We start from the raw sequence: 20,499 nt of genomic DNA on the forward strand, positions 1-20,499 counted from the left end.
CAGGAATTCTCTGGGAATTCCTGCCCAAAATCTCAATTTCCCCATTCCCTGTGTCCTGTCCCTCCATTCCTTCCCCAAATTCCAGCTTCTCCTGGAGCCCCTCCAGGCCCTGGAATGTTCTGGAAGCTCTCCCTGGATCCTTCCCTTCTCCAGGGGAACATTCCCAGTTTTCCCAGCCCTGGAACAGCTCCAAAGCCTCCTCTGGATTCGTCCCCATGGATTCCGGAGCTGTTTTGGGAATTCCCTGAGCTCTTCCTTCCCCACTGAGAATTTTTCCTTTTCTCTCCGAGCTCGTTTTTTTCCATGGAACCCAATTTCTGGATTTTCCTCCTTTCTGCTTTTTCCGTGGATAATTTCCCAGCTCCAACCTGGGAAATTCCCTGAACTTCCTTTTGGTGCCAGTGTGACACCGGGAATGTCCCTGCTCAGCCCCTGAGGCTTCCCAAAATCCTGGAGCTGTTCCCTCCTCGGAATCCCGGGATTCCTGAGCTTGGGAATAAATTCCAAGGGCACCGAGTCCGAGCTGGGCCTGCCCAGAGCACTGAGGAGAATTCCAGGAATTCCTTGGATTCCTTCAGGGATGGGAACTCCAAACAAACCTCCCTGGGCAGCCCCTGATGAAGCCAGAGCATCCTTTCCATGGGGAAACTCCTGCTGATCCCAGACTTCCAGAGGGATCCAGAGTCCCCCAGGGAATGGAGCTCTCCAGGTGTGGATCTGGAGAGTCTGGAATTCTCCACTTGTTGGAACTCCCAGGAGTTTTCCAGGTTTGGATCCAGAGGGATCCAGAGTCCACTAGGTCATGGAATTTCCAGAAGTTTTCCAGGTTTTGGATCAGGAGGATCCAGAATTCTCCATGTGCAGATCCAGAGGGATCCAGAGTCCTCCAGGTTTGGATCAAGAGGATCTGGAATTCTCCGGGTTTGGATTAGGAGGGTCTGGAATTCTCCAGGTTTGGACCAGGAGTGTCTGGAATTCCCCACATGTTGGAGCTTCCAGGAGTTTTCCAGGTTTGGATCTAGAGGGATCCAGAGTCCCCCAGATCTTGGAATTTCTAGGAGTTTTCCGGTTTTGGATCAGGATGATCCAGAATTCTCCAGGTTGGGATCAGGAGGCTCTGGAATTCTCCAGGTTGGGATCAGGAGGATTCTGGAATTCTCCAGGTTTTGGATTAGGAGGGTCTGGAATTCCCTACATGTTGGAACTTCCAGGAGTTTTCCAGGTTTGGATCCAGAGGGATCCAGAGTCCTCCAGGTCATGAAACTTCCAGGAGATTTCCAGTTTCGGATCAGGAGGATCTGGAATTCTCCAGGTGTGCATCAGGAGGATCCAGAATCCCCCAGGTCATGGAATTTCCAGATTTCCAGTTTTGGATCAGGAGAATCCAGAATTCTCCAGGTTTGGATCAGGAGGATCCAGAATTCTCCAGGTGCAGATCCAGAGGGATCCAGAGTCCTCCAGGTTGGGATCAGGAGGATCCGGTATTCTCCAGGTTTGGGTCAGGAGGATCTGGAATTCTCCGGGTTTGGATTAGGAGGGTCTGGAATTCCCCACATGTTGGAACTTCCAGGAGTTTTCCAGGTTTGGATCAGGAGGATCCAGAGTCCCCCAGATCTTGGAATTTCTAGGAGTTTTCCGGTTTTGGATCAGGATGATCCAGAATTCTCCAGGTTGGGATGAGGAGGGTCTGGAATTCTCCAGGTTGGGATCAGGAGGATCCAGAATTCTCCAGGTTTTGGATTAGGAGGGTCTGGAATTCCCCACATGTTGGAGCTTCCAGGAGTTTTCCAGGTTTGGATCCAGAGGGATCCAGAGTCCTCCAGGTCATGAAACTTCCAGGAGATTTCCAGTTTCGGATCAGGAGGATCTGGAATTCTCCAGGTTTGGGATCAGGAGGTTCTGGAATTCTCCAGGTTTGGGATCAGGAGGTTCTGGAATTCTCCAGGTTTGGATCCAGAGGGATCCAGAATCCCCCAGGTCATGGAATTTCCAGTTTTCCAGTTTTGGATCAGGAGGATCTGGAATTCTCCAGGTGTGGATCAGGAGGATCCAGAATTCTCCAGGTGCAGATCCAGAGTCCTCAGGTTGGGATCAGGAGGATCCAGAGTCCTCCAGGTTGGGATCGAGAGGATCTGGAATTCTCCAGGTTTGGATCAGGAGTGTCTGGAATTCCCCACATGTTGGAGCTTCCAGGAGTTTTCCAGGTTTGGATCTAGAGGGATCCAGAGTCCCCCAGATCTTGGAATTTCCAGGAGTTTTCCAGTTTCGGATCAGGAGAATCCAGAATTCTCCAGGTGCAGATCCAGAGGGATCCAGAGTCCTCCAGGTCATGGAATTCCCAGAACTTCTCCAGGTTTGGGATCAGGAGGTTCTGGAATTTTCCCAGTTTGGGATCAGGAGGATCCAGAGTCCCCCAAGTGTGGATCTGGAGGGATTCAGATTCCAAGTGATGGAAGTTCCAGGAGCTCTCCAGGTGTAGATCAGGAGGATCTGGAATTCTCCAGGGTGGATCCAGAGGGATCCAGCATCCCCACTTGTGGATCAGGAGCTTCCAGAAGTTCTTCAGGTTTGGATCAGGAGAATCTGGAATTCCCCACATGTTGGAGCTTCCAGGAGTTTTCCAGGTTTGGATCCAGAGGGATCCAGAGTCCACCAAGTCATGAAACTTCCAGGAGTTTTCCAGATTTGGGATCAGGAGGATCTGGAATTCTCCAGGTTGGATCAGGAGGATCCAGAATTCTCCAGGTGCAGATCCAGAGTCCTCCAGGTTGGGATCGGGAGGATCTGGAATTCTCCGGGTTTGGATTAGGAGGGTCTGGAATTCCCCACATGTTGGAACTTCCAGGAGTTTTCCAGGTTTGGATCCTGAGGGATCCAGAGTCCCCCCAGGTCTTGGAATTTCCAGGAGTTCTCCAGTTTCGGATCAGGAGGATCCAGAATTCCCTAGGTTGGGATCAGGAGGGTCTGGAATTCTCCAGGTTGGGATCAGGAAGTTCTGGAATTCTCCAGGTGCAGATCCAGAGGGATCCAGAGTCCTCCAGGTCATGAAACTTCCAGGAGATTTCCAGTTTCGGATCAGGAGGATCCAGAATTCTCCAGGTTTGGGATCAGGAGGATCCAGAATTCTCCAGGTTTGGGATCAGGAGGCTCTGGAATTCTCCAGGTGTGGCTCAGGACATTTCAGAGTCCCCACATTCCCTTTGGGAATTGGGTCACTCCTGGAGCTCTCCCAAGTGCCCTCGGGGCCAATTCCAGCCCTGAATTTCCTTTGGGAAGGCGTTGTCAGGAATTCCTTCTGAAAATCGGGAAAATTCCTCCTGGAGGGATCCAAATCCCAGTGGATTTGGAGGACTCAGATCCAGAGCTGGGAATTCTGGGATTTGATCCCCCAGGGTTTTTCCAACCTCAGCAATTCCATGATCCACATTCCAGGAATGGCTCCAGAAAGAAATTCCCGGTGCTGGAATTGCCCAGTTTGGGTCAGATTGGGAAAATCCCACCGGAATTCCACAGGAGGAAAATCCACATTTTCCAGCCTTTTGTCTCCCCCCTCCAATCCTGGGAAGTTTTAAATCCTGGAATTTTTTTTTTCCCATGAGGAACCTCAGAAATGGAGAACTTTGACCATTTCCATGAGAATTCCACAATTTCTTGAGGATCCAGGAAGGAATTCCTAGGAATTCCGGGTAGGAATCCATGGATATTTCCAGGATTTAGGGATGGATTTTTATTGTTGTCCAGAGGTTGTTTGTTTTTTTTTTTTAAGGAAAAATGGGAATTTAAGGAAAAAATGGGATCCCAGCACCCCCTGGGGAGCTTTGGATGGGATATTCGGGAATGTTGCTCCATGGAAAAGGTTGGGAAGCTTTGGAAAAGGTGGTGGCAGAGTCAAAACTTTGGGAATTCTCAAAAAACCTGGATTTGGGAATGTGGGTCCATGGTGGTCTCTGAGGGCTTTTCCAACCTCAACAATTCCATGATTTTTTTTAGGAATGAGGAAAAATCCTCCTCTGGGAATGGGGTGGGAACGTGACAATCCAATCCCAACCATTCCACAATCCCAAAGAACAAAATTCCAATTTTTTTTTTTTTTTATAAGGAGCCCAAAAAATCCAGGAGAGAAAGGGAGGAAAAAAAAAAAAATTCCGGGACAAAAAAAAGAAAATTCCCCCTCTGGAATTGTGGGAATTTGGGAGAGCTGAAACATTCCCGGATCCTCTCCCTGGCTGGAAAGGTCAGGAAGAAAAAAAAAAAAAAAAAAAAAAAAAAAAAAAGCAGGAATTGCGGATAATTCCGGCTCCGGAGCGTGGGAGGTTGATAAAAAAAAAAAAAAAAAAGATCCGAGGAAATATCAAAGGCCGGGATTTGGGATCGTTGGGAATTTGGGAACATCAGGAGCTGAGAAAAAAAATTAAAAAAAATAAAAAAAAATTGGGAAGAGGCTGATCCAGCTCCATTTTTTAATGGAAATGCTGAAAATTTGGGATATTCTGGTGCAAGGGGGAAAAAAAAAAAAAAAAGCTGGAATGTTCTGCTCCGAGTTGGGAACGAATCCGGAGCTCGGATTTCTCCGGAACGCGAAGTTTCCCCGTAACCAAGGAGAGAGGAATTCCTAAAAATATCCATTCCCAAATTACCGGCCTCGGGAGAGCCGATTCCCAAAGATCTCCAGGAGGGGGAATCTGGGAATTCTGCTCAGCCCTGGAATTCCGGGCTCTCCCGGTTTTCCGGAGGGAAATCAAGGCAGGATTGGGAGCATCAGGAATTCCAGGATTTGGATTCCAGGATTGAAATTCCCAAAGGAATTCCCTGGAAGCGGAGATGGGGCTCAGCTCGTCCCGAGGGTTTTGTTGGAGCGTTGGAATTCCTTAAAAATCGTGGGATTGGGGTGGAAATAAATGGAATGAGGAGACAATTCCCAACAATTCCCTGCCTGGATCCGGGTGGGAATCGGGGTCTGATCCCAGGGAAAAGGGAACGGGGTGAGAGGCCTCAAGCTGAGCTGGGAATGGAATATTTGGGAAAAATCCTTCGTGGAAAATGAAGGAAAAAATCCCCGTTCCTGAGGGATTTCAAATCCATGGATCAGGGCTGGGAATGTTCCAACCTCGGGGATTCCCAAATTCCAGGATTTCCTTCCCAACCCAGGAATGGCTGAGGGGGAAAACTCAGGAATTTCCTGGAGGTTCCAGGCTGGGGAATTCCCTTGGGAAAAGGGAATTCTCATGAAATTTCTCCCAGATTTTTTTTTTTCAATTGGAGATGGCAAATCCTGGAAGGACAAAATTCCGGAGTTTCCTGAATTCCCCCCCGTGGATCCCGGATGGGGATTGGGATGGGAGCTGGGAATGACTCAGGAGGCAGGAAAAGGGATGAAGATCCCGGAATTACTGGCCCTGGAATGTGGTTATGGAATTCCAGTCCTTTGGAAGGAGCTCAGGAGAGAATTCCTTGGAAAAACATTCCATGAGTTCCAGTAAATCCCATAGGAATTTGTCCATGGAGTGGGATGGACTTGGAGAGGTGGGAAAATTCCAGAGCTGGGATCGTCGGGAATGTTTTGGCATCTGGAGAATCCTGGATAATCCCAAATCCTCTGGAATGGGAATCCCAAGATTTCTGCTCTTTTTCCTCTTGGGGAATGTCGATCCCAAAATTCCCGGAGTTCTTCCCAGTTCTCCATGTTTATCCCACAGATCTCACCCTGAGCCCATTCTGGAAACTCGGGATTCCCGGGAATGTTTGGGATCATCGGCAGCTCAGGCTTCTCCTGGGATGAAGGGATGGAATTCCACAAAATCCTGGAATTCTTTGGGTGGGAAAGGACCTTGGATCCCAATCCAAAGGCGGGAAAAATTCCCCAATCCTGGAGTGCTCCGACTTTTCCTTGGACACTCCCAGGGATCCAGGGGGAGCCACAGCTGATCCCAAAAACCGGGATCAATCCCATCCCAATCCATCGGGATCCAGGGAATTCCAGCCCCGGGCACAAATAGGGAAAAGCTGTTCCCGAATCCCACAGATCCCGGATTCCTCAGGGAGCCAATTCCAGGATTTTGGGAATCCACGGAGGAGGATCCAAAGGCTCCTGGATCCAGCAGATTCCCAGGAAATTCCCAAGTGTTGATGTGGGATTTGCTGATCCAAATGTTCCGGATCCTTCCCATGATCCAGGATTTCCTCTCCCCTCCTCATTCCCATTTTTGTTCTCTATTCCCGAGGATTTGGATCCCACCTGGAATGGGATTCCCACAGTGGGAATGGGTTTTCCACAGGCTACAATTCCAGGATTTCCCAGCCCCCCCTTTCCCAGAATTCCCAGTCAAACCTTCCCAAAGCCTGGAAAAACTGGGATGAATCCCGGCACAATTCATCATTCCCAAATTCCCAGTGTGGCCTTCCCAGCATTTTTCCTTTATCCCGAGGAATCCTGAATTCCCAGGAGCCACGGGAGCAGAATTCCCAAGGGAATGTGGCCCTGGAATGGCTCCAGCTCCACCCAAAAACCGGGATCAATCCCATCCCAATCCATCGGGATCCAGGGAATTCCAGCTCTGGGCACAAATAGGGAAAAGCTGTTCCCAAATCCCACAGATCCCGGATTCCTCAGGGAGCCAATTCCAGGATTTTGGGAATCCACAGAGGATCCAAAGGCTCCTGGATCCAGCAGATTCCCGGGAAATCCCCAAGCGTGGAAATCCCTCCAATCCCATCCAGAAAATCCTGGAATATCCGGAGCTGGAAATGCTCCAAAAGGGATCAAATCCAGGAGGGGTTGGAATATTCCTCCTCCTGCTGTTCCCGCCTTTCCAGAGCCCGGGAATGACTGTGGAAACATCCCAGGGAATAAAAGGAGGGAAAAAACAAACAAACAAACAAACAAAAAATCTGGAATGCCGAGCCCATTCCATAGGAAAACCAGGGAGAAATTCCCTTTTCCCGCCGCCTCCCGGCACTGGGAGAGCAGCGGGATCTGGGAATTGCCGGATCTGGAGAGGGAAATCCAGGGAATGCTGAGTGAGGGATCCAGGGGTGGGAAAAGTGGGAATGAGGCACCAAGCCCAGCGGGAAATCCCGGGAAAAATTCCGAGATTTTTTTGGGATCTCCCAGGAGGAAATGGAAATTCCCATTTCTCCCTCAAAATCATCATGTGGCGAATCCCGACCAGCACAAAAAGATGGGAAAAGCCAGAAAATCTGGGATTTTTGTGAGTTGACTCCTGGATTTTGAGCTGTTCCAGGAATTCTGAGCCTTTCCAGGAATTCCCAGCATTTCCAGGGCTGACCAAAAATCCCAGGAAAATCCCACTTTTTTTGGAATCTCCTACTAGGAAATGGAAATTCCCATTTCCCCTCACAATCATCCTGTGGTGACTCCCAATTGCCACAAAAAGATGGGAAAATCCGGAAAATCCGGGATTTTTGTGGGTTGACTCCTGGATTTTGAGCCCTTCCAGAAATTCTGAGCTTTTCCAGGAATTCCCATTTCCAGGGCTAACCAAACACCCCCAAAAAAGTCCTGGAAAATCCCATTTTTTTTAGGATCTCCCAGCACGAAATGACTCCCAACTGCTGCAAAAAAGACGGGAAAAGCTGGAAAATCTGGGAATTTTATGGGATGACTCCTGGATTTTGAGCCCTTCCAGGAATTCTGAGCTTTTCCAAGAATTCCCAACATTTCCAGGGCTGACCAAAAAACCCAGGAAAATCCCACTTTTTTTGGAATCTCCTACTAGGAAATGGAAATTCCCATTTCCCCTCACAATCATCCTGTGGTGACTCCCAATTGCCACAAAAAGATGGGAAAATCCGGAAAATCCGGGAATTTTATGGGATGACTCCTGGATTTTGAGCCCTTCCAGAAATTCTGAGCTTTTCCAGGAATTCCCAGCATTTCCAGGGCTGACCAAACACCCCAGAAAAGTCCTGGAAAATCCCATTTTTTTTAGGATCTCCCAGCACGAAATGACTCCCAACTGCTGCAAAAAAGACGGGAAAAGCTGGAAAATCTGGGAATTTTATGGGATGACTCCTGGATTTTGAGCCCTTCCAGGAATTCTGAGCTTTTCCAAGAATTCCCAACATTTCCAGGGCTGACCAAAAAACCCAGGAAAATCCCACTTTTTTTGGAATCTCCTACTAGGAAATGGAAATTCCCATTTCCCCTCACAATCATCATGTGGTGACTCCCAATTGCCACAAAAAGATGGGAAAATCCGGAAAATCCGGGAATTTTGTGGGTTGACTCCTGGATTTTGAGCCCTTCCAGAAATTCTGAGCTTTTCCAGGAATTCCCAACATTGCCAGGGCTGACCAAACACCCCAAAAAAACCCAGGAAAATCCCATTTTTTTGGGATTTCCCATTAGGAAATGGAAATTCCCATTTCCTCCTCTCCATCACCATGTGGTAACTCCCAAATGATGCAAAAAGATGGGAAAAGCCAGAAAATCTGGGATTTTTTGGGGTTGACTCCTGGATTTTGAGCTGTTCCAGGAATTCTGAGCCCTTCCAGGAATTCCCACCAAACACCCCAAAAAACCCTGGGAAAACCCCATTTTTTTTTAGGATCTCCCAGCACGAAATGACTCCCAACTGCTGCAAAAAAGACGGGAAAAGCTGGAAAATCTGGGAATTTTATGGGATGACTCCTGGATTTTGAGCCCTTCCAGGAATTCTGAGCCTTTCCAGGAATTCCCAACATTTCCAGGGCTGACCAAAAAACCCAGGAAAATCCCACTTTTTTTGGAATCTCCTACTAGGAAATGGAAATTCCCATTTCCCCTCACAATCATCATGTGGTGACTCCCAATTGCCACAAAAAGATGGGAAAATCCGGAAAATCCAGGAATTTCGTGGGATGACTCCTGGATTTTGAGCTGTTCCAGGAATTCTGAGCCTTTCCAGGAATTCCCAGCATTTCCAGGGCTGACCAAACACCCCAGAAAAGTCCTGGAAAATCCCATTTTTTTTAGGATCTCCCAGCACGAAATGACTCCCAACTGCTGCAAAAAAGACGGGAAAAGCTGGAAAATCTGGGAATTTTATGGGATGACTCCTGGATTTTGAGCCCTTCCAGGAATTCTGAGCCTTTCCAGGAATTCCCAGCATTTCCAGGGCTGACCAAAAAACCCAGGAAAATCCCACTTTTTTTGGAATCTCCTACTAGGAAATGGAAATTCCCATTTCCCCTCACAATCATCCTGTGGTGACTCCCAACTGATGCAAAAAGATGGGAAAAGCCAGAAAATCCGGGATTTTTGTGGGTTGACTCCTGGATTTTGAGCCCTTCCAGAAATTCTGAGCTTTTCCAAGAATTCCCAGCATTTCCAAGGCTGACCAAACACCCCAAAAAACCCAGGAAAAAAAGAAACAACATTTTTTTTAGGATCTCCCAGCACGAAAAGACGGGAAAAAACGGAAAATTTACGCGAACGACTTCGGGATTTTTTTTTCCTTCTTTTCCCGCTGGGAATTCTGATCCCAATTTTATTTTTTTTTTTTTTGGGAATTTTCAGGTGAATGGAGTGAACGTGGTGAAGGTGGGGCACAAGCAGGTGGTGGCGTTGATCCGGCAGGGCGGGAATCACCTCCTGATGAAAGTCGTGTCCGTCAGCCGCAAACCCGAGTCCGAGGAGGGCGGCCGCAAGAAGGGTAGGCCGGAATAATTCCCGGGATTTGTGGGGTTTTTTGGGGGATTTTTGGGGATTTCTTTAGGTTTTTTTAGGATTTTTTTAATATATGTTTTGGGATTTTTTTAAAATATATTTTTGGGGATTTTTGGGGGATTTTTTGTAGATTTTTTGTGGATTTTTTGGAGATTTTTGTGGATTTTTTGTAGATTTTTTTGGGGGATTTTTTGTAGATTTTTGGGGGATTTTAGGGGGATTTTTGGGAGATTTTTTGGGGGATTTTTTGTGGATTTTTTGTGGATTTTTTGTGGATTTTTGGGGTTTTTTTGTGGATTTTTTGTGGATTTTCTGGGGATTTTTTGGGAGATTTTTTTGGGAGATTTTTTGTGATTTTTTGGGGATATTATGGAGGGATTTTTTGGGGATATTTTTGTGGATTTTTTGTGAACGTTTTGGGATTTTGGGGGGATTTTTTAGGATTTTTGGGGGGATTTTTTGTAGGTTTTTTGTGGACTTTTTGGGATTTTTTAGGGAAATTTTTTTGATTTTTTTAGGATATTTTTGGGGATTTTTGTGGGGATTTTTTAAGGATTTTTTTGAGTGTTCTTTTTCCTCAGGGCGGGGGGGCGTTTTTTTTTTCCTGGGCTTTCTTGGGATTTTTGGGAGGATTTGGGGGGGATTTTTTTGGGGGGGTGGGGTTTTAGATTTTTTTGTGGGATTTTCAGGGATTTTTCCGGGATTTTTTCTGTTTTTTTGGGGCAATTTGGGATGGTCCAGAGAGACCCAAGAAAGGAGAGGCGAGGTGGAGAGTGGAAGGGATGGAAAATTCCAGGCGGGAAGGTTGGGACGTGCCAGGATTTGGGATGCGCCGATTTTTGGGATGTTCCCATTTTTGAGATATTTCTAATTTTTGGGCCGCGCTACTTTTTGGATTGCGCTGATTTTTGGGGTTGGGCCCATTTGGGATGAGCTGGTTTTTTGGATGCAAAGATTTTTGGGATGTGCTGGGTTTTGGGATGTGTTGATGTTTGGGATGCGCCATTTTTTGGGATGCGCCGGTTTATGGGATGCGTTAATGTTTGGGATGTGTTGATTTTTGGGATGTTTGCATTTTTGGGATGTGTTGATTTTTAGGACGCACTGATTTTTGGGATGTTCCCATTATTGGAATGTGATGATTTTTGGGATGTGCCAGTTTTCGGGATGCAACAACTTTTGGGATATTTCCATTTTTGGGATGTCTCGGGTTTTGGGGTGTGCAGGGATTTGGGTTGTGCTGATTTTTGGGATGCACCACTTTTTGGGATGTTCTCATTTTTGGGATGTGTTGTTTTTTGGGATGTGCTGGGGTTTGGGATGTGACCATTTGGGATGTGTTGATTTTTGGGATGTGCCCATTTGGGATGTGCTGGTTTTTGGGATGTGCTGGTTTTTGGGATGTGCCCATTTGGGATGCGTTGATTTTTGGGATGTGATGATTTTTGGAATGCGATGGTTTTTGGGGTATGTCCATTTTTTTGGGATGTTCCCTTTTGGGATGTGATGATTTTTAGGATGCACTGGTTTTTGGGATGCAAAGATTTTTGGGATGTTCCCATTTTTGGAATGTGTTGATTTTTGGGACGTGCCGGTTTTCGGGATGCAACAACTTTTGGGATATTTCCATTTTTGGGATGTCTCGGGTTTTGGAGTGTGTAGGTTTTTGGGATGCAAAGATGTTTGGGATGTGCCCATTTGGGTTGTGCTGATTTTTGGGATGCGCCAATATTGAGATGTGCTGATTTCTGGGATGTGCCCATTTGGGGTGTGCTGGTTTTTGGGGTGCACTGGTTTTGGGGATGTTCTCATTTTTGGGATGTGCCAATATTGAGGTGTGCTGATTTTTGGGATGTGCCAAGTTTTGGGATGCGCCGTTTTTTGGGATGTTTCCATTTGTGGGATGTGCTGGTTTATGGGATGTGCTGTTTTATGGGATGTGCCCATTTGGGATGTGCTGGTTTTTGGGGTGTGCCGGTTTTTGGGATGTGCCAGTTTTTGGGATGCACTGGTTTATGGGGTGTGCTGGGTTTTGGGACATGTTGATGTTGGAATGTGCTGGGTTTTGGGATGCGCTGGTTTTTGGGATGTGCCCATTTGGGATGTGTTGATTTTTGGGATGCAAAGATTTTTGGGGTGTTCCCATTTTTGGGACATGCCAATTTTTGGGATGTTTCCATTTTAGGGATGTGCTGATTTTGAGGATGTGCCTATTTGGAATGTCTTGATTTTTGGGGTGCACCACTTTTTGGGATATTCCCATTTTTGGGATGTGCTGGGTTTTGGGGTGTGCTGATTTTTGGGGCGCTTCCATTTTTGGGATGTGTTGATGTTAGGATGCGCTGGTTTACGGGATTTGCTGATTTTTGGGATGTTCCCATTTTTGGGATGTCCTGGTTTATGGGATGTGCCCATTTGGGATGTGTTGATTTTTGGGATGTGCTGGTTTCTGGGATGCAAAGATTTTTGGGATGTTTCCCATTTTTGGGATGTGTCATTTTTTTGGATGCGTCATTTTTTCAGATGTTTCCATTTTTGGGATGTGCTGGTTTTTGGGATATGTCCATTTTTTGGGATATGCCCATTTTTTGGGATGTGCCCATTTTTTGGGATGTGCCCATTTTTTGGGATGTTCCCATTTTTAGAACACAATGATTTTTTGGGATGTGCTGGTTTTTGGGATGCAAAGATTTTGGGGATTTTTCCCATTTTTGAGATATGCTGATTTTTTTTTGGGACGTGATGGTTTTTTTGGGATATGTCCAGTTTTTGGGATGCTTCCATTTTAGGGATGTGACGGTTTTTGGGATGCACCAATATCAGGATGCATTGATTTTTTGGGATGTGCTAGTTTATGGGATGTGCTCATTATTTGGGATGCATCATTATTTGGGATGCATCATTATTTGGGATGCGGCCATTTTTGGGATTCCGTGGATTTGGGATGTGCCCATTTTTGAATGTGAAGATTTTTGGGATGCTCCCACTTTGGGATGGGATGCATCGATTTTTGGGATGCTCAATGTTTTGGGATGCGTTGATTTCTGCCATGGGCTGATATATGGAATGTTCCCATTTTGGGATGTTGTGGGGTTTGGGATATGTCCATTTTCTGGGATTTGTTGATTTTTGGAATGCAATGATTTTTGGGATATGTGCATTTCTTGGGATGTGCCAGTTTTTGGGATGCATTGATTTTTGGCGTGCGCTGATTTCTGGGATGTTCCCGTTTTGGGATGCAACAATTTTTGGGATATGTCCATTTTTTGGGGATGTGTTGTTTTTTTTGGGATGTGTAATTTTTTGAGATGCATTGACTTTTTGGATTCACCAATTTTGGGATGTGCCCATTTTTGGGATGTGCCCATTTTTTGGGATGCGTCATTTTCTGGGATGTGTTGATTTTTTGGGATGTGCCCATTTTGGGGATGAACTCATTATTTTTTTGGGATGTGCTGGGTTTTGTGATGCATTGATTTCTGGGATGCATAATTTTTTGGGAAGCTCCCATTTTGGGATTTGCCCACATTGGAACATGCCAATTTTTGTGATGCGTCATTTTTTGGGATGTGCCCATTTTGGGATGTGTTGATGTTTGTGATTTGCTGGTTTTTTGGGATGCATCAATATTTCAGATGCAAAGATTTTTTTGGGGGATGTTCCCATTTTTGGGATGTGTCATTTTTTGGGATGCGCCACTTTTTGGGATGTGATGATTTATCGGGATGTGCCCCTTTTTTAGGATGTTCCCATTTTTGGGGCCTGTTAATTTTTGGGATGTGCCAGTTTCTGGGATGCGCTGATTTTTGGGAATGCAGGCAGGGGCAGGGAAACTCAGGAAGATCCCAACCACATCTGTGGAGTTGTGGCGTTTTTTGGGAATTGCTTGGATTCCCAAGAGCTGGAATTCTTCGAGTTGTGGCGTTTTTGGGAATGGCTTCAATTCCCAAGGTCTGGAATTCCTGGAGTTGTGGTGTTTTTTGGGAATTGTTTGGATTCCCAAGGTCTGGAATTCTTGGAGTTGTGGTGTATTTTGGGAATTGCTTGGATTCCCAAGAGCTGGAATTCCTGGAGTTGTGGTGTTTTTTGGGAATTGTTTGGATTCTTAAGAGCTGGAATTCTTGGAGTTGTGTTTTTTGGGAATTGCTTGAATTTTAGAATTTCTGGAATTGTGGCAAACGAGGAACAAGGAGTTTTGGGGAGCTCGTGGATGCGGGAAGGGAGGGATGGGAATTCAGGGAGGGATTTAGGGAGTTCCAGGATGGGGTTTGGGAATCGTTTTTGGGATTTTTGGAATTCCGGGAATTCCCATCAGCTGCTCCAGGCTCTGGTTCCACCTGGAAATTATTGGGATGGGAAACAACCCCGGGAATCACTGGGAATGTCGGGGGCAGGATGGTGATCTCAAAGAAACACCGGGAATTCTGGGGTGGAGCCAGGGAGTTGTTGTGGGAATTCCCGGGACAACCGGTCCCGGGGGATCCCAGAAAGTTGTGGGATTTCATTCCAAGGGTTCCGGATTCCAGGAGCAGATCCAGGAGCTCAGGCAGGGCAGGGATTTGTCCGGAGGGATGGGAATGTCTGGGAGGACAGGAAGGAGCCAGGAGGGGTTTGGGGGGGATTGGGATTCCAGGAATTCCAGGGAATGGGAAAAGGGGATGGAATTATGGGGACAGGAAAAAGGGGATGGAATTTTGGGGCCAGGAAAAGGGAATGGAATTATGGGGACTGGAAAAATGAGGTGGAATTATGGGGACTGGAAAAAGGAGATGAGAAAAGCAGATGGAATTATGGGGATGGGAAAATGGGATGGAGTTATGGGGACAGGAAAAGAGAATGGGAAAAGTGGATGGAATTATGAGGACAGGAAAAGGATATGGAATTATGGGGATGGATGCAGAGGGATGGGAGTTTGGGAAGCAGGAGCAGGATGGGATGGAGGGAGAGGAGCAGGAAGATGGAAATGGGATGGAAGCGGAGGGATGGGAGCAGGGATGGAAATGGGATGGGAGCAGGGATGGGAACAGGAGATGGAAGCAGGGGGAGAGGAACAGAGGAATGGAAACAGGACAGGAGGGCCAGGAGCAGGAAAATGGAATCAGGGATGGAAACAGGCCAGGAGCAGGGGATGGAATCAGGAATGGAAGTCCAGGGATGGGAGCAGGGAATGGAAGCCCAGGGATGGGAACAGGGAATGGAAGCCCAGGGATGGGAGCAGGGAATGGAAGCCCAAGGATGGGAGCAGGGAATGGAAGCCCAGGGATGGGAGCAGGGAATGGAAGCCCAGGGATGGGAGCAGGGAATGGAAGCCCAGGGATGGGAGCAGGAATGGAAGCACAGGGATGGGAACAGGAATGGAAGCACAGGGATGGGAGCAGGAATGGAAGCACAGGGATGGGAACAGGAATGGAAGCACAGGGATGGGAACAGGAATGGAAGCACAGGGATGGGAGCAGGGAATGGAAGCACAGGGATGGGAACAGGAATGGAAGCACAGGGATGGGAACAGGAATGGAAGCCCAGGGATGGGAGCAGGAATGGAAGCACAGGGGTGGGAGCAGGGAATGGAAGCCCAGGGATGGGAGCAGGAATGGAAGCCCAGGGATGGGAGCAGGGAATGGAAGCACAGGGATGGGAGCAGGGAATGGAAGCACAGGGATGGGAGCAGGGAATGGAAGCCCAAGGATGGGAGCAGAGGGATGAGAGGGGAATGGAAATGGAAGGGTGAAAAGCAGGAACAGGAATGGAAGCAGGGAGTGGAAACACCGGGATTGGAGCTGGGAATGGGAGCAGGGATGGAAATGGGATGGGAGCAGGAGGCAGGAGCAGGGGGTGGAAGCTGGGATGGAAGCGGAGGGGCTGGAGCAGGGATGAAAATGGGACAGGAGCAGGGAATGGGAGCAGGGATGGAAGTGAAGGGATTGGAGCAGGGATGGAAATGGGACAGGAGCAGGGGACAGGAGCTGGGATAACAGGGATTGGAGCAGGGAATGGGAGCAGGGAATGGAAACGGGAGCAGAAATGGGAGCTGGGACAGAAGCAGAGGGATTGGAGCAGGGAATGAGAGAAGGAATGGAAATGGGATTGGAGCAGGAGGCAGGAGCAGGGAATAGGAGCTGGGATAGAAGCAGGGGATGGAAACAGCAGGAATGGGAGCAGGAATGGGAACAGGGGGATTGGAGTAGGGATGGGAGCAGGGATGGAGCAGGGACATTGGAGTAGGAATGGAATGAGGGGAATGGGAGCAGGGATGGAACCAAGGAATGGAATCAAGGGATGGAATCAGGGGATTGGAGTAAAGAATGGAGACAGGGAAGGAGCAGAGGGGTGGAATCAGGGGATTGGAGTAAAGAATGGAGACAGGGAAGGAGCAGAGGGGTGGAATCAGGGAATTGGAGTAAAGAAAGGAGCAAGAAGGGATGGAATCAGGGGGATTGGAGTAGAGAATGGAGCCAGGGGGATGGGAACAGGGATGGAATGATGAGGGGATTGGAGTAAAGAATGGAACCAGAGGGGTGGAATTAGGGGGATTGGAGTAAAGAAGGGAGCCAGGGGGATGGAATGAGGGGGTTGGGGGGATTGGAGTAGGAATGGAGCCGGAGGGGGATGGAATGAAGGGATTGGAGTAAAGAACGGAATCAGAGGGGCGGAATTAGGGGGATTGGAGTAAAGAAGGGAGCCAGGGGGATGGGAGTGGGGGGATTGGAGTAAAGAACAGAACCAGAGGGGCGGAATCAGGGGCTGGAACGGGGCTGGGATCAGGGGGGGGATGGAATGAGGGGATTGGAGTAAAGAACAGAGCCGGGGGGGGATGGGATGGAACAGGGGGATGGGAGCGGGAATTGAGGGGGGCCGGGATCGGGGGAGGGGAGGGAAGGGAAAGGGGAAGGGAAAGGAAAGGAAAGGGAGGGAGCAGCGCTGGCACCGGGGGACAGCTCACATTATCCTGTCACGGCCTGACCAGCAACGGCAAGGCTCGGGAAATTCAGCCGGGAGGGATGGGGGGATTCAGCCGGGAATGGAAAATCCTCGGGGGAGAAAAAATCCTCGGGAATAGAAAATCCTCGGGAATTCAGCCGGGAATAATAATAATAAAAAATCCTCGGGAATTCAGGCGGGGAATAATAAAATCCTCGGGAATACAACCCGGGAATAAAAAAATCCTCGGGAATTCAGCCGGGAATAAAAAAATCCTCGGGAATAAAAAAATCCTGGGGAATTCAACCAGGGATATAAAAAATCCTCGGGAATATAAAATCCTCGGGAATAAAAAATCCTGGGGAATTCAGACGGGGAATAAAAAATCCTTGGGAATAAAAAATCCTGGGGAATTCAGGCGGGGAATAAAAAATCCTCGAGAATTCAGCCAGGAAAAAAAAAAAATCAATGAAGTCGCTCGTTGCTTTTCCCGGGCTCTTTTCTCCTGGATCCGAGGGGCCCTGGGGAGGAAGAAAAAGAGGAAAAAGAGGATGAGGAGGATGAGGAGAAGGAGAAAGGGGGTGCCGGTGCCTGGATTCGAACCCGCCCCGCCGGATCCCCGGAGCCGCATCCTTGGAGCCGCCGTTGCCATGGCAACCCCGGGAGCGTTTAGTGCAGCTTTGTCAGCCCCGGGAGAGGAGGAGGAGGAGGAGGAGGAGGAGGAGGAGGAGGAGGAAGAGCTTTTCCACTCATCCTCGCTGCTCCCCGGGGCGTTTTTAGGGGGGAATTGTAGGATCAGGGGGGTTTTAGGATTATCCAGGGCTTTGGGCAGCTCCAGACTGGAGTTTTTTATAGGGGTTGGGGTTTAAGAGGAGGAGGAGGAGGAGGAGGAGGAGGAGGGGAGGAGGAAGAGCTTTTCCACTCATCCTCGCTGCTCCCCGGGTGTTTTTTTTAGGGGGAATTGTAGGATCAGGGGCCATGGGGCTTTGGGCAGCTTCAGGCTGGAGGTGTTTATAGGGGTTGGGGTTTAAAAGGAGGAGGAAAAAGAAGAGGAGGAAAAAGAGGAGGAGGAAGAGGAGGAGGAGGGGAGGAGGAGGAGGAGGAGGAAGAGCTTTTCCACTCATCCTCGCTGCTCCCCGGGTGGTTTTAGGGGGGGAAATTGTGGGATCAGGGGGGTTTGGGATTATCCAGGGCTTTGGGCAGCTTCAGACTGGACTTTTTTATAGGGGTTGGGGTTTAAAAGGAGGAGGAGGAAGAAGAGGAGGAGGAGGAGGAGGAGGAGGAGGAGGAAGAGCTTTTTTAGGGGAAATTGTGGGATCAGGGGGTTTTAGGATTATCCAGGGCCATGGGGCTTTGGGCAGCTCCAGGCTGGACTTTTTTATAGGGGTTGGGGTTTAAAAGGAGGAGGAAAAAGAGGAGGAGGAAGAGCTTTTCCACTCATCCTCGCTGCTCCCCGGGGCGTTTTTAGGGGGGAATTGTAGGATCAGGGGGGTTTTAGGATTATCCAGGGCTTTGGGCAGCTCCAGACTGGAGGCTTCTATAGGGTTTGGAATTTAAAAGGAGGAGGAAAAAGAGGAGGAGGAGGAAGAGGAGGAGGAAGAGCTTTTCCACTCATCCTCGCTGCTCCCCGGGTGGTTTTAGGGGGGAAATTGTGGGATCAGGAGGTTTTAGGATTATCCAGGGCCATGGGGCTTTGGGCAGCTCCAGGCTGGAGGTTTCTATAGGGTTGGGGTTTGTCAGGAGGAGGAGGAGGGTGGGGTGGGTTGGAGCTCTCCGGGAGCTGCTGGAGGTGGGAAAAAAGAGGGATCAGGACATAATTCCCGCTTTTTCCCCCTCTTTGGGGGGGGATCATGACTTGGACTCTGCGTTGAGCGCTGGGAGGGGTGGGGGGAAGAGGTGGAAAAACCCCCCCAAAAAAATCCCCCTCAAAAAATAAAATTTTATTTTAAAAATTTTTAAATAATAATAATAATAATAATAAAATTTTAAAAAATTAGAAAAAAAAATTTTAAAAATTAGAAAAAAATTTAAGAAATAAAAAAAAAATTTAAAGACATTAGAAAAAAATTAAAGAAATTAGAAAAAATATTTTTAAAAAAATTTTTAAAAACTAAAAAAAATTTTTTTGGAAAAAAAAATTAAAATTAAAAAAAATTAAAATAATTTAAAATAAATTTTTTAAAAAATTTAAAAGACTAAAAAAATTTTTAAAAAATAAAAATAAATTTTAAAAAAATTAGAAAATTTTTTTAAAAAAAATTAGAAAAAATTTTTAAAAATTTTAAAAAATTTAAAAAAAATTTAAAACATTTAAAAAATTAGAAAAAAATTTTAAGAAAAAATTTAAAAAATTAGAAAAAAAATTTAAGAAAAATTTAAAAAATTAGAAAAAAAATTTTTAAGAAAAATTTAAAAAATTAGAAAAAAATTCTTAAGAAAAATTTCAAAAATTAGAAAAATAAATAAATAAATAAATAAAAAAAAAATCCCAGCTCACACGGAGAGAGAAAGAGGAAAAAAAAAAAAAAAAACAGAGGGGAAAAAAAAAAAAAACTAAATAAATTAAAAAAAAAATCCAAGTAAAATGAAGAAGTTCGCCTCCACGCGCAGCCTCAATAAGATCCTGCAGCAGTGCGACTCCTCGTCCCGCGAGTACGAGGAGATCCAGGCGGTGGAGAAGAAGTGGCACCTGCACCTGGCCCCGCCGCGCAAACTCCGCGACCGGCGGTGCAAGATGCCGTCTCTGTTCCTTGCAGCCCCGCCGCCCCCCAAGAGAGCCCCCAGCACGACGCTCACGCTGCGCTCCAAGTCCATGACGGCCGAGCTGGAGGAGCTGGGTAAGGCCCAAGTGGGATGGGGACCTTTGGAGTGGCTTTTCCCTGGTTTTTCTGGTGTTATCCTGGGTTTTCCCAGGATTTTCCTAATTTTTTCCTGGTTTTTTTTCCGGTATTTTCCTGTTTTTTCCCCTTTTTCTTGGTGTTTTTCCTGGTGTTTTCCTGGTATTTTCCGTTTTTTTCCTAGTTTTTTGGTGGTTTTCCCAGTGTTTTCCTGTTTTATCCCAGTTTTCTCGGTGTTATCCTGGTTTTTCCCGGTATTTTCTGGTTTTTGTCCCGGTTTTCTCGATGTTATCCTGGTTTTTCCCGGTGTTTTCCTGTTTTTTCCCAGTTTTCTTGGTGTTATCCCAGTTTTTCCTGGTATTTTCCTGTTTTTTTCCCGGTTTTCTCGATGCTATCCTGGTATTTCCCAGTGTTTTCCTGTTTTTTCCCAGTTTTCTTGGTGTTTTTCCCAGTGTTTTCCCAGTATTTTCCTGTTCTTTCCCGGTGTTTTTCCTGTTTTTTCCCCGGTGTTTCTCCTGTTTTTTTCTCGGTGTTTTCCCAGTATTTTCTTATTTTTCCCCTTTTTTTTCCCAGGTGTTTTCTCTGTTTTATCTCCGTTTTCCCCGGTGTTTTCCCGCGGTTTCCCAGTGGTTTTCTGTGTGTTTTTTCCAGTGGTTTTCTGTGTTTTCCCAGTGGTTTTCTGTGTGTTTTTCCAGTGGTTTTCTGTGTTTTCCCAGTGGTTTTCTGTGTGTTTTTTCCAGTGGTTTTCTGTGTTTTCCCAGTGGTTTTCTGTGTGTTTTTCCAGTGGTTTTCTGTGTGTTTTTCCAGTGGTTTTCTGTGTGTTTTTCCAGCGGTTTTCTGTGTTTTCCCAGCTGTTTTTCCTGGGCTGTTGTTCTGGCGTGTGAGCCCTGGGGGTGTGCTGGTGGTGGGAGGTGTGGGAGGGGAGAGGAGACGAGAATTCTGGTATTTGTCCCAAGAGATGTACGGACAGAGGGATGGCCGGATGTCCAGAGGGATGGACAGAGTGGGGGATGGACAGGGGGATGGACAGAGCAATGGCCACAGGGATGTCCAGAGGGGTGGACAGATGTCTCAGGG

General features: G+C 47.1%; 1 protein-coding gene across 1 annotated transcript in view; it reads left to right on the forward strand.

Annotated features, from left to right (window-relative positions):
• The window catches only part of SHANK3 (SH3 and multiple ankyrin repeat domains 3), a gene marked incomplete at its 5' end in the record, with an annotated part of 158,618 nt that overhangs the window by 91,022 nt on the left and 47,097 nt on the right, over positions 1 to 20,499 (forward strand). The window contains 2 exons of the mRNA XM_083860077.1: positions 9,518 to 9,653; positions 19,342 to 19,422. Coding sequence (XP_083716203.1) covers positions 9,518 to 9,653; positions 19,342 to 19,422 — 217 coding nt within the window. The remainder of the gene's footprint in view (positions 1 to 9,517; positions 9,654 to 19,341; positions 19,423 to 20,499) is intronic.

Source organism: Zosterops lateralis, assembly GCF_965231275.1.
Source record: "Zosterops lateralis genome assembly, chromosome: 4".
In the NCBI taxonomy this organism is placed as follows: Eukaryota; Metazoa; Chordata; class Aves; order Passeriformes; family Zosteropidae; genus Zosterops; species Zosterops lateralis.